This window comes from Panthera pardus, unplaced genomic scaffold (genome assembly GCF_024362965.1).
Source record: "Panthera pardus isolate Hobbes unplaced genomic scaffold, ASM2436296v1 HiC_scaffold_13, whole genome shotgun sequence".
NCBI lineage: Eukaryota > Metazoa > Chordata > Mammalia > Carnivora > Felidae > Panthera > Panthera pardus.
In genome coordinates, this window is record NW_026526688.1 from 166,313,681 (window position 1) to 166,326,805 (window position 13,125).

At 33.0% G+C, this 13,125-nt stretch overlaps 1 protein-coding gene across 1 annotated transcript in view; it reads left to right on the plus strand.

Annotated features, from left to right (window-relative positions):
• Nucleotides 1-13,125, plus strand: part of GABRG1 (gamma-aminobutyric acid type A receptor subunit gamma1) — a 68,797-nt gene that overhangs the window by 40,004 nt on the left and 15,668 nt on the right. The window contains exons 4-7 of the mRNA XM_019412954.2: nt 5,985-6,205; nt 7,079-7,161; nt 10,349-10,486; nt 10,610-10,762. Coding sequence (XP_019268499.1) covers nt 5,985-6,205; nt 7,079-7,161; nt 10,349-10,486; nt 10,610-10,762 — 595 coding nt within the window. The remainder of the gene's footprint in view (nt 1-5,984; nt 6,206-7,078; nt 7,162-10,348; nt 10,487-10,609; nt 10,763-13,125) is intronic.

The window sequence follows — 13,125 nt, forward strand, 5'->3', positions numbered from 1 at the left end:
AGATGGGACAAAAAGGAGAGTGTAGATTTATATAGAAAACATGAGTTGAGGAAATGTGATTCTTCCTACCACAAAAACTAGTTATTGTAATTTATCTAGCAAATAAACACATGCATAATTTTTGTTAAAGCCTCCCGAATCCATGAATATCCCACTCCTACTGCTATAACTGTATAACGATGGTCTATTTTATGTGTCATGTTGGCTATTGTATAGTACCCAGATATTTGTCTAGATGTTGCTGTGAAGGTACCTTTTAGATGTGACTGACACTGAGATTAGTAGACTTTGGGTAAGTCAGCTCATGCTTTGTAACGTGGATGGGCTTCATTCAATCAGATAAGGCTTTAAGGAGAAAGGACTGAGGTCCCTCAAGGAAGAAGAGATTCTGCCACCAGGCTGACTCTGAGTCAAGACTGAAACATCAACTCTTCTCTGTTTCTTCAGCCTGCTGGCCTGCTTTGCCAGTTTTTGCCTTGAAAGACCCCAGAATTTCATCAGTTACTACCTTTAAGTAAATCTATCGATCCTTTCTGGCTATCTCTCTGTCTGTCCAACCATCCATTGACCCGTCCATCCATCTTAAGGGGTCTGTTTCTCTGGAGAACCCTGACTGAAACAGGTTCATAAGGGTTGTAAGGATCTTTCCCATGCCAGATTATTGGTTATTTATTATATACATCTAGAATCTAACTCTTTCTTTACTAGTGTATATTATACATTTTTTAAGGAGTGGGAATTTTGTTTTATTTGTATCCTTTGTAGGGTTTAGCCGTCTGTGATCATATTAAGATTGATGTCTTACTCTTTGAAATTGTACATCGAATATTATAGAATAAATATTTAGCAGGAAATGTATGATTAAGCATGATGCATAAAATTAACACAGGGAGTATTAGGGCTTTCAGTTTATAACACTCAGTTCAGTAGTACATAGGGATGGAGTGGTGTCTAGGTTCCAAGTCAATTATTGGTAATTGTTGTCAAAAACTCTTACAGATGTAGAATTTTCTGTGTGTCTGAGGTATGCACATTTCCTGATGGACACAAAATACACTACTTTTTTCATTGTATATGACTTAAATTTTTTCCCCCATTATGCCCTATACTTTACTACCTCTTTACTTCCTCCCCACTTCTATTATTCGACCCCAGCATGTATCTGAATGTTCATATATCCTTCAGTGTTTGGGTAAAATACTACTTTTGTCATGAAGTCTTCCTCAAATTTCCCTAGCTGAAAATCACCTCTACTGTCTCCATTTCTCTTTATCTGTACGTTTCCTAAGTTTTATTAATTTCTAATTTTTTATTTTTTGTGTATAGTATATTCATAACAGGAAGGCTCTATTTTCATCTTTGTAAACCCAGAACAATATAGAAGTAACTTAATCACTGAAAAATATTTTTAAAAAGTTAATCGGTGAATGCACATGATGTTATGTTCTTTTGAAAATCTACATTTAGAGTCATAAAAATAAGAGCCCAAAGGGTTGGTAACAGAACCCAGGATTCATGTCTACTTTTTGATTCTCTCCCAGTATATTTCTGGATGACTTCAATGATTTATCATGACATATCCTCTTTGTTCCTTATCTCTTTTTCTAGTTGAAAAATAGAATAGCACCAAGCTTTATACTTAACCATATTGTGATAGTATTAAGGACTGGTGTTTTTATAATAACTGAGCAAAGTGGAGCAGCTACCTATGAACTTTTACCACTAAAGCTATTTGTCCTGTGGATTAGCTATGCCTGTACCTTTTGTCTACATGTCTGTAGCCTTCACATCTAATATATTGATAACCATTATTTGGCCCAGTATACTACTATTTTGACCACGGGAATAGATGGTTTAGGGAGATTAATGCCAAGGTGTGAAGACCAGATCAGGATCAAACAAACTTCATGATGAAATTATACACCTACATTAGTTACGTAGGTCTGCATTTTGTGTGAAGTTTCTTCCATTACTAGGACAATAGTATTGAAAACTAGTACTTTTAATTGTGAGACACAGTGCATAACTGCAAGTCTGACCACGTGGTAAGAAGACTACAAGGCATATACTTTCATCAACTATGCTTTGATTCGATTGAGTTAAAAATAAAATGACTCACTTCTTCGCCTTTATTCATGAATGCTGTTTTCTCAGCTAACTTGCAAGGAAAAAAGTAAGTCTCATAATGTACATTGGATCTCAAATGTTAAATGTACTGTGCCTTATTTCAAATTGTTTATCCTAGAAGCTATTGTACTTGTCTTGAGTGAATGGACCTTCCTTTTCATGTTTTTTTTTTTTTTTTTTTTTTTTTTACTTATTTATTATCCAGTTAATTATAGCTTCTAAATAAGAACATGAAGAACAATAACACAGTTTGATCACTTTCTGGAAGTTATACTAATACAAATGAGTAAACGAAATTGGATTTTTCGATTACATATAAAGTAGCAGAAACTTTAATGACCTTCTTATCTCAGTGAGGCACTTATTAAGGATTAGCAGTTTAAAAGAGCTTGAAAGTATTAGCATCTGCAACGGGTTTAGGAAGGTTGGATTATCAAGACATATGCTCTGTATCTTTCTCTTCTTGGTCCTCGCTTGAGGGAATAATTATGAGTAGAAAAATTTTCCCATTTCCCCCAAGACTCTCTCCTGGGAGAGTTTACTCTTTAGAAATCATAACTCTTTCAATGGCAATTAGCAGTTTTATCAACAGGTATTCTAAAGAAGATCCTGTCAGCTGCTAAGCAGGGTTTTCAGCTGCTTGCTAAATCCCACCCCTAGACATGTTAGTTCTCAAGTGCAGCCTTTAATGCCCTGTTAGTTAGGAATACTGCAGCCAAGTATATATCAGGTAGCATGATGTCCCCTTTACCAACCAATGTTGGAGCTTTGCGAAGCCATAATCCTGGCAGGAATGTAAGCCTTATCCATTATCTTAAGCAGTTAATACTGTTTGATTCCATACAAAAATACAAAATAATTCTGGCACATAATGTTATTAAATACTCTTTTTCGGATCCACCAGAGAAGAGACATGAGCATTCTTCTATTTGCATTTGCTATTAAAACCAGAAACCATGTCATTAACACAAGTCACACTGTTAGACTCTGAGTGGTTAATTATTTGTGTCAGTCGAAGAGGCTGCTTCGATAAATCATAATTTATTCTAAAGAAAAGACATCTGGCCTGAGAAGCAGGAGGTCAGAATAGGGGTTAAAGATAACTGTTGTAAAGCTGGCCACGGATTTTCCACAAGATTTAGGGAGAAAGTACCACCGATACTGTCTGGAAGGACCCATTTTCGCCACCCACCCCCAATAATGCATGCCTAATCCATTAATATTCCTTAGTGAGTTGATTAAGCATCTACAGAGTAAATATACTTCAGTATTATGTATTATGAGATATGTCTTGCGTTACAACTCAGCTTGAGTTGTGAACATCAGCAAGTTTGTGGCTATGGAAGTACTTGGTTGGCAAAGAAACCTCAGCCTATATTCCACAGTACAATTTGATCCTGTGCCATTCCATACTCAGTTGGAAAAAACTAAATCTCAGTCCTCTCTCCCTCTCTAAATTTCTCTGGCAACCTCATGGCAATCAAAACTATGTGAAGGGGAGATCATAATGCGAGTGTTTTTGTGCCTAAGGACTTCAAATCTTCACATCCATGCAAAACAATTGACTGGCTATATGGGTAGAGTATTGAATGATCACATATTACATCATTATATGGACAAATTATCCGGAGTAATTTATCTATATTTCTTAACCCCTTTTTAAAGGACATTTCAACTGTGTAATGTTTAGGCCCCTATTGGATTTTAAATACAATAAGACCTTGGATTGCAAGTAACTTGTTCTGTGAGTGTTCTGCAAGACAAGAAAACATTTCTAATAAATTTTAACTTGACAAACGAGCGATGTCCTGCAATACGAGTGGTACGTGATGTCAAACATCACAGGATCACAACTGATCCAATGGCTCTTGAAATTTGCTTTGATATACAGGTGCTTTGGATTATCAGTATGCTTCCAGAATGAATATGCTCACAAACCAAAGTTTTATTTTAACTATTAATATGTACGTGCCTTCCCCAAATTGCAACACTGTTCATCTAAAATAGATAAGATGATGGTGGTTAAGGTGGCTAAGGGTACAAACTTGTAGTAAGTAGTAAATAAGCCATAGACGTCAAATGTACAATATAATTAATATAGACAATAATATACCATAATTATGTAATATGATAAATATTGCTACATTGGCAATCTTTGACAGTACAGAAATATATCAAAGTAACTTTACGTATGCTGTATGCCTTCAAATCATACAATGATGGGGGCACCTGGGTGGCTCAGTCAGTTGAGCGTCTGACTTTGGCTTGGTTCATGATCTCGCAGTCTGCGAGCTCGAGCCTCGCTTAGGCCTCTCTGCTGGCAGTTCGGAGCCTGGAGCCTGCTTCGAATTCTGTGTCTCCCTCCTTCTCTCTCTGCCCCTCCCCCGCTCATGCTCTGTCTTTCTCTCTCTCTGTCAAAAATAAATAAACATTAAAACAATTTTAAATTATACAATGTTACATGTCAAATTTATTCAATAAATAAAAATAAAACGCCAAAATACATAAAATAAGGTTTTCCTTTCTATTCTATATTCCTTATCTATTCTATTTCCTCTATATTCTAGTCAAATAAATTATAAATATTCTGCTGGGAATTAGGATTTGATACAACTTTCCTAATAACAAGTTAACTTCTAGTCTGTGTACTTATTATTCTCTCTACCTTTTTAAAAAATTTTCATTCAATTGGTCAAACTCCTAATTACACTTCTCTTTCATACACTAAACATGTCCGTCCATGTAAATTGGCCAATTGCTAGCCTTACATCGAGAGTGAGGAACCAATCTCTCCCACAACAAGTAATTCATATACTATTTCATATTCTTCAATTTACTCTTTTCTGTCTCTCTTAATATCAAAGTTGTACACATACATAATCACTTTCCTCAACAGCATCGATCATTACCGCATTCTTATTCATTAATTTTATCAAATCAATTTTCGTGCTTATAATATGGCAGACATTTTGTCAGGATACAAAGGTAGGTAATACCTAATCACTTCCTCCAGGGTTCTCTCATAACCCTGGAATTTCTTATCTACAGTCACTTGCTGATAATGGGCACAGCCTGTGCTCTAACACCAGCACCCATCAGGCTCCACTATGACCACCATTATGTATGGTTGTCGTGGATGTGGATTTTGGATTCAGCCTGTGGTGATTCAGTCTCCCTATCATTTACTTATTACCTCTGTGATGTGGGGAGAATTATTTTACTTCTATATTGCTCAGTAAATGCGACTTAAAAATAAAGGTTATAGCAGTACCTATTTCACAGGGTTGCAGTAAGGATTTAATGACATGATACATACAAAACTCAACATACAGTGCTTGGCATGTTAAAAGCGCTTAATAAGGGTGTGTGTGTGTGCTTTGAAAATTTTGAGAACAGCGGATCTAAATAATTGTAATTAATTTTTTGGACAAAAGAAAATGTAAGGGATTTTAGGTAATTTGGTATTTGCATCTTGATTTTGTATTTATTTGTGATTTTTTTAACCGATGCTCCATGTGAATGTCACAAAAATTGATACAATTGTTGACATTAAGGTAATTTGCTTTTATATTAAATGACTATATACTACATATTATAAAATCTTGAATAAAACTTACAAAACAATTATGAAGCCGCACTAGGAAGCAGTTATTACTAGAAATCTTGGACTTCATCTTATATGACTCAGGCAAATAATTAAAAATGAAAATTAAGGTAATGGCATATTTTTTATTTGAAAACACTGAGTTTCAGTGCTATTCACTTACAGAAATTTTATAATGTAAAAATGAAAACATCTAAAAAAAGTCTAAGTAGTGACTTTACTATAAGTTGTTACCTTTCTTTTTATCTTTCAGGAATACACAATAGATATAATTTTTGCCCAAACCTGGTTTGATAGTCGTTTAAAATTCAATAGTACCATGAAAGTGCTTATGCTTAACAGTAATATGGTAGGAAAAATTTGGATTCCTGACACTTTCTTCAGAAACTCAAGAAAATCTGATGCACATTGGATAACAACTCCTAATCGTCTGCTTCGAATTTGGAATGATGGACGAGTTTTATATACTTTAAGGTAATACTGTTTTAAAAAATATAGCTGCTTTAATTTATTTCCCATACTAATATTTGGTCAAGTCATAAATTTTCCTTTTTCAGTATTACAAAGAAAGAAATATGGAGTTCCTTTCATACACTAAAATCTAAAATAGCGGTATACTTTGGAAACTTTTTTTAAAGCTCAGAGTAACTAGCATATGAAAGGAATGAAAAGCAAACAAGAAAAATCTCTTGATTCCTCCCTCCTTCCCTCCCCAACTCTGCAACAAAAGAGGGTGTGGTGTGAACATTATGTGTTTTAACCTATGGTGCAAATAGTTGAGATTTTCTCTAGGAGCCCAATCTACTATAAAATTTTCAATAATGTAATAAAGCATCCTTAAGAAAGGATTAAATGAAGGTTGATGTATATAAGATTCAAGTTTATTTAATTCGTTGTCTTGAACATATCTTAACATATCTTATCAAGGATCATCCTAATCTTAAGAATCATCCTTAGTGAAAAGATGTTCATGAAAACTTAAGAGAGAACAATCACCTTACATAACCATGTATACTCAGTTAATTGTGTGTGTGAGTGTGTGTGTGTGTGTGCGTGTGCAATGTGTTTTTTGTGATCCTGAAGTATAAAGTTTTAACTGTAAGCAGATTTACTGAAATGTATATAGTGGTAGCTTAATTGGCTGGAAAGGAAAATGTTAGAATTTTCATACTCACTTATGAATGTTACAATATTAACATTTAAAACTTTGAAGTATTATAATTATTATTATTTTCTAATATATCACAGACTGCTATTACAGGCCAAAATCATTCTTGAATATTAGACAAAGGATTTTTAATGCTTGAAATTACTTATTATTTAATATTTATTTTTTCATTTAAATAGATTGACAATTAATGCAGAATGCTATCTTCAGCTTCATAACTTTCCTATGGATGAACATTCCTGTCCGCTGGAATTTTCAAGCTGTAAGTGACAAAATGCATGATAAGTTCATAGAATTTTAGCCGCAGACCTGTTTATTTAAAAATGTAAAATAAAGTGAGATAAATGCAATTTATATAATTTTCTGAGGTGGGGATTATATTCTTCTCTCAGATAAAATAATTACAAATGACATATTTGTTTCTGGCTTTTAAATTAAAAAGTGACAATGAATGCATAGTAAATGTATATTTTATTATTTCATTCCTTACAAATTTTGGTTTTATCCCAGTGCCTTTTCCTATTTTGATTAAATAAAGTAGTCCTGAAGATAGTGTTCAAATGTTTTAATACTCCCATGAATAAAATGTTGATTCAAATTTTATTCGTCTCCCTGAGGCAAGATTTAACTTTATTACATTGGATTTTAAAATATGTTTCAAAGATTGGTTTGTGAATAATATTTACTACATGAATACTAAATCTTTGAGACTTTAATGAGTTGGAAAAGCCAAGGTAGAAATGTTTATTTTATTTGAAAGAAATATTGAAATACAGAGAAATGATTAGAACTAAGTAATTTTGATATAAAAATATTTTATTTCAAGAAAATAATTGTTACCTTTCTATATGAATATCAATTCTATTTCATAATTACTGACATATTTACATATATATCTTATAAAGGTTTTTCTAGACAATATATAAATGAGTAAGTCTTAAAAACATGTAAAATGATTTTAAGAAATATAATTGCCTATATCCACAAATTGTCTAGTGCTATTTTCCTTCTATTGAAATTTGACTTCTTTGTATATTACATACTAAAATCTATTCACACTACATTTTATGTATTCACAAGTATTATCCTGCTTCTTCACTCACAAAAATCCCCAAATATCTCTTGTTGCTTTTATTGAATTTTCTTGACTTTTCTTAATGATTTGTGTCATATTAAAATATCCTTTTAAAGTTATAATCTATCTCACTGTTTTGATTTTCTAACATTAACTTCTTAATGAATAAAATGGCCAAATCATACCAAAGACTTGATGAATACAACATTCAAAGAGTAGTTGATATGAAAATATTTGAAAATGTAGCAATTATTGTACTTGCCTCTGGATACCATGACTACATCTTTGGTGTGATATCTCTTTGACTATGATTTGGAAATTAATTGTTGGAAATTAATACTCTATCCTTGTGAATTCAATTGGTTATCACCTACATAAACATAATGATCACAGCTAACTTTTTTCAGGTATTCCATATCGATCCAGTAGAGAATTAAGTTTTCTATTCCTAATGTTTTACAACAAATATATTCAAAATATTTCAATATATCCCCATTTCAACAGTCAATATCATGAAATTTAGAGTAACTAAGTAATGAGCTCACTGTTTTTATTTCTACCCACACTCCTATATACTATATTGCATCAACAATGATAATTAAAAAAATAGAGATTATGGAAAAGCAAGATGGTTAGAGCCTATCAAACAAGACAGAACGCGAAAAAAAAAAAAGAGAAAACAGATTTTTAAAACAAGTTAGTGGAGAGATGACAGCTATTTTATCATGGCTGATGAAGAGATCCTGGTACAAAATGACATAGTGTTCTGGAAATTTTTAAAGTTAATAGTGGATTCTATCGGTAGACCAACTCTTCTGGTTGGTCTATGGTAGACCAACTCTTCTGTTGAAAACAATTTAAAACTTATTATTAAAAACATTCTCAAAAACATGTGAGTAATCACCAGGAAAGAATTGAAGCAATAAAAGTGAAACCAGAAAGTTGAGCTTTGAATTTGACAGATTTGTGGATTAGAGATCTATTAGAACATAATTTGTACGTACAGCTGGGTTACAAAGGCTGGGAGCTTAGGGTAACATGAATAACCTCCCCTTCCCCCATACACACACACACTCTCTCTCTCTCTCTCTCTCTCTCTCACACACACACACACACACACACACACACACACAACCACTAAAGTCTAAAAGAACAGTTGCCTCTGCAATCAGCATACTAGGGTTGAAATAACTCCTTGAGAGGATATAATTGCAGACCCACCCTCACGTGAATTTTCAGCCTGAATTTCCTTCACTCGATTACTTTAAAAAGCCCTTGTGGATTTTCCTGACCTGTGTCAGAAACAAAAATTTTTTGAAAGAATGCACCTCTATGTTAGGCAACTACATTTCAACACAAGTAACTAACAAAAATCTAGTATTCAGAGTATGTAGATAACAGACTAAAAAAAAGGGGGGGGGAAGAAAATCCAATAAAAGAACAGGTAATAGAACAAGCAGTTCTCCAAAGTAGAAACCCAAGAATCTAATAAACATATGAAAAAATTACGAAGTTTCATTCATAATAAGGAAAATGTGAAATAAAATATACTTAGAGACCAGTAAAAATAGGCTGTCCACATCAAGTTAAATGAGACTGTGGATCCACGTGTATTTTCACACACTGGCTGGTGAGAGAATATATGGTATGCTCTCTATGAATAGAAGATTGGCACTGTTTCATAAAGTGGAAATTCTATGCCATCCATGACCTAGCTCTTCCATACATAGATATATGTCCCACGGAAATTTTGTGTATCTGTATTTTGTGAGGCATGCATGGTAATGGTACAAACAACACTGTTAGTAATAGTCAACAAGAAACATCATAAGCATCTACAATAGCAAAATGGATAAGCAAATTTCAGTACATCTTTACAATGGAAGAAATTTACTAAAGCTACGTACATTGGCATGGATGACTACTACAAATATCACATCAAAAGAAGTAAAACATAAAGTAATGCATCTAGTATGGCACCAATCAAGTAGAGTTGAAAAAGAACCTAAAATAAGCTATATGTTTCAGAAATGCATATCAGAACATCTATTTTCTGATTTCAGAAATCAGGTTAGTGGTTACATTTAGTTGGGTGAGGGACTACTACATTGGGATGGGGACATGAATTTCCCTAAGAAACTAGCATGATTCTGTTTTTTGATTTAAGTGGAGTGGCATGGATTATCATTATTGGATCATTATATGGTTAATTTTAAACTATACACATATATTTTATGCTGTATTTTCTATATTTGACATATCCTATCATACAAAAATGAATTTCAAAGAACTTGTCTTTGAATAATGGTATTGCAACAGTAACAGATTTGGATCTTGCTAAACTCTCTATGTTTATTTTAATTTTTTTATCTAGATGGGTACCCTAAAAATGAAATTGAGTATAAGTGGAAAAAACCTTCTGTAGAAGTGGCTGATCCTAAATACTGGAGATTATATCAGTTTGCATTTGTAGGGTTACGGAACTCCACTGAAATTTCTCACACCATCTCTGGTAAGGAAACACCAATCAGTGAATGATGCTAGCATCAAACGGCTTTGTATTTAAACCTATTGGTTCAAACCTATGCTTTTATGTATTTTAATAGCAAAAATAAAACCTTTTTTTTTCTTCTAGGGGATTATATTATTATGACAATTTTTTTTGACCTGAGCAGACGAATGGGATATTTCACTATTCAGACCTACATTCCGTGTATTCTGACAGTTGTTCTTTCTTGGGTGTCTTTTTGGATCAATAAAGATGCAGTACCTGCAAGAACATCACTTGGTATGATATGTAATATTATGCTATAAGTATCATAGGACTGTTGAAATATTTCAATGTGAAAAAGTTTGTAGTTGAATATATTCGAATATCCCTCTACATTACAATCAAGCAAAAATTTAAAAAATACTCCAGTGCAATACAATGTTGAAAGGAATATATGAAAAACAAGTAGTAAATTGAATCACAAAGAATTTAATTTCAGAAAATTTTATATTTTTCCTGTTCATGGAGTTCAAGGGAAGCATAAATACTCAGCAAGAATTAATAAGCGAAAACCATGCATAATTCCTGAATCTTCATTTGGTCAATATTTTCAGTCACTTTTCATCAAGATTTTTATTCTTTTGCTGAATCATTGATAGCCAGCATTTATTGACTGATGTGTGTTTAGAAGGCTTCGGAATCTCCCGCTCTTACAATGGTGCTAATCAACAGCCAACTTTTCTAAAGGGCAAGTCGCTGAAAGGGACAAAAACTGCCAGGCTTCTGTGATCTATGAAATGTGTAATTAGTGTATGAATATTTTGAGAGTTGCCTGTACAATAACACTGATTAAAAGGGCAATTTGTGATTCATACTTGATAAAATAGACCTTTGGTTTCTTTCTTTAGCAGTCAATTGCAATAATCAAAATCATATAAGAAAATATGCCTAATTACTATACATTTGTTTAAAAGAAAATAACATCCATTTATGTATTGATATACAAAGATATCTTATTGATCAATTTCATTCCCAAGATCAGTGCAAAACATGATCATACTACTGAAAATTGTGTCTTAAAAAATATAAAGTTGGGATAGTCTATTTTCAACAAAGGAGGTTTTCATGTGGTTTCTATGATAGCTGGTGAATAACTACATTTAATAAATACAGTAAAATGCAAATCACACAAAAGTGGCAAGATAAAGCCCGAGGCACCCAGCTCTGTATTTGAAAATTCAGTGCCCTTGAGAGTCTAAAGAGAGGTGTAGATATAGCCAGTGAATAAAATGTACTCATACCTGAGTTTCGTTTCCCTATTTAAACTAGTATTATAATTTCAAATTATTTTATGTCCTAAAGTAAGTAAAGTATTTCAGATTCTTTGTATGCTACCATGAGTTGTTTTAAGAAAATTGGAATGGGTTGTTTCTATTCTACTATTATATTTTTATAAAGCCAAAAAACATGCCATAGTTTCAGAAAGGGTATAGCCAATTGTGGAATTGTGTTGTTATGTGAATCCATAGTTTTAAGTTTTAGCGTATCAACTGTGAAGCCATAGCCAGATCTATCTTGAAGAATATCTCTTATAATTGTGGGCCCTATGTGTTTGGAGGACCAAGATTTTTCTTAAAACGAGTGTAGGTACATACATACATACATACGCACATAATTGAAGGACAATTTCCTGAGTTGATTTATGTCACATTTATCAAATTTTTTTTTATGAAACAGGCAGTGTTTTGGGGGCTTTAGTGTTAACAGCGAACAGTAGTTATAAAATCCTCATGTTTATGGCATTTATGTTTTAGTGGGGTATGCAGGTAATGTACAAATATAAAAAGCATATAATATCAGTGAGTAATAAAGGTTATGAAGAGAAAGCAAAATAAATATAAGAGTATGTCAGGGGATGTGCGTAAATATGCTGTTTGCTATTTTGTGTTATGGAGTCAGGCCAGACTTGTTTGAGGAGGGAGCAGAGACCCAGTCAAGTGTGGGAGCTAACCTGGTGGATATCTGGTAGAACGATAATCCAGGCAGGGAGAACCACCAGGTCCTAACGTGGGATCTTCTTTGCCATGCCATGCTTGAAGGCCCGAAAAAAAAAAAAAAAAAAAAGCAACAATGGCTAGACTGACTGAGAGGTGGTAGAAAATGAGATTGGAGACATGCCAGTAGTTAGATCATATTTGTAACAGGTCATTTTACAGACTTTGGATTTTATTCTCAATGTGATGTGGAAGACTTGTAGGATTTTGAGCAAGGGAAACCAAGGAGGCAATATCAATGAATCTGCTTAATAACCCAAATATTTTTTTATTATTATGGATTCAAAGATATTTTATAGGAAATCCACTATCTTATTTTTATGTGAAAGACTGTGATATTAATTACTAAATTAAAGACATAAATATCTGAAAGCTAAGTTCTGTAGTTTTCATTGATTTATGAATAGAAATGTAATAGTACTTTAGTAAAGTGAAATTTAATGCAGTCACTGATATTGAAATCAAAGCACACATTGTCTTTAATTTTTTTTTTTGAGTCAATTGGGACAAAAGTATGGAAGCCAGGAATACATTTGGAAATCTATCGTTTTCTGAGTGTGGCAATGTTGTGATTTGATAAGTTACCAGAAAAAAAAGGTGTAAGGT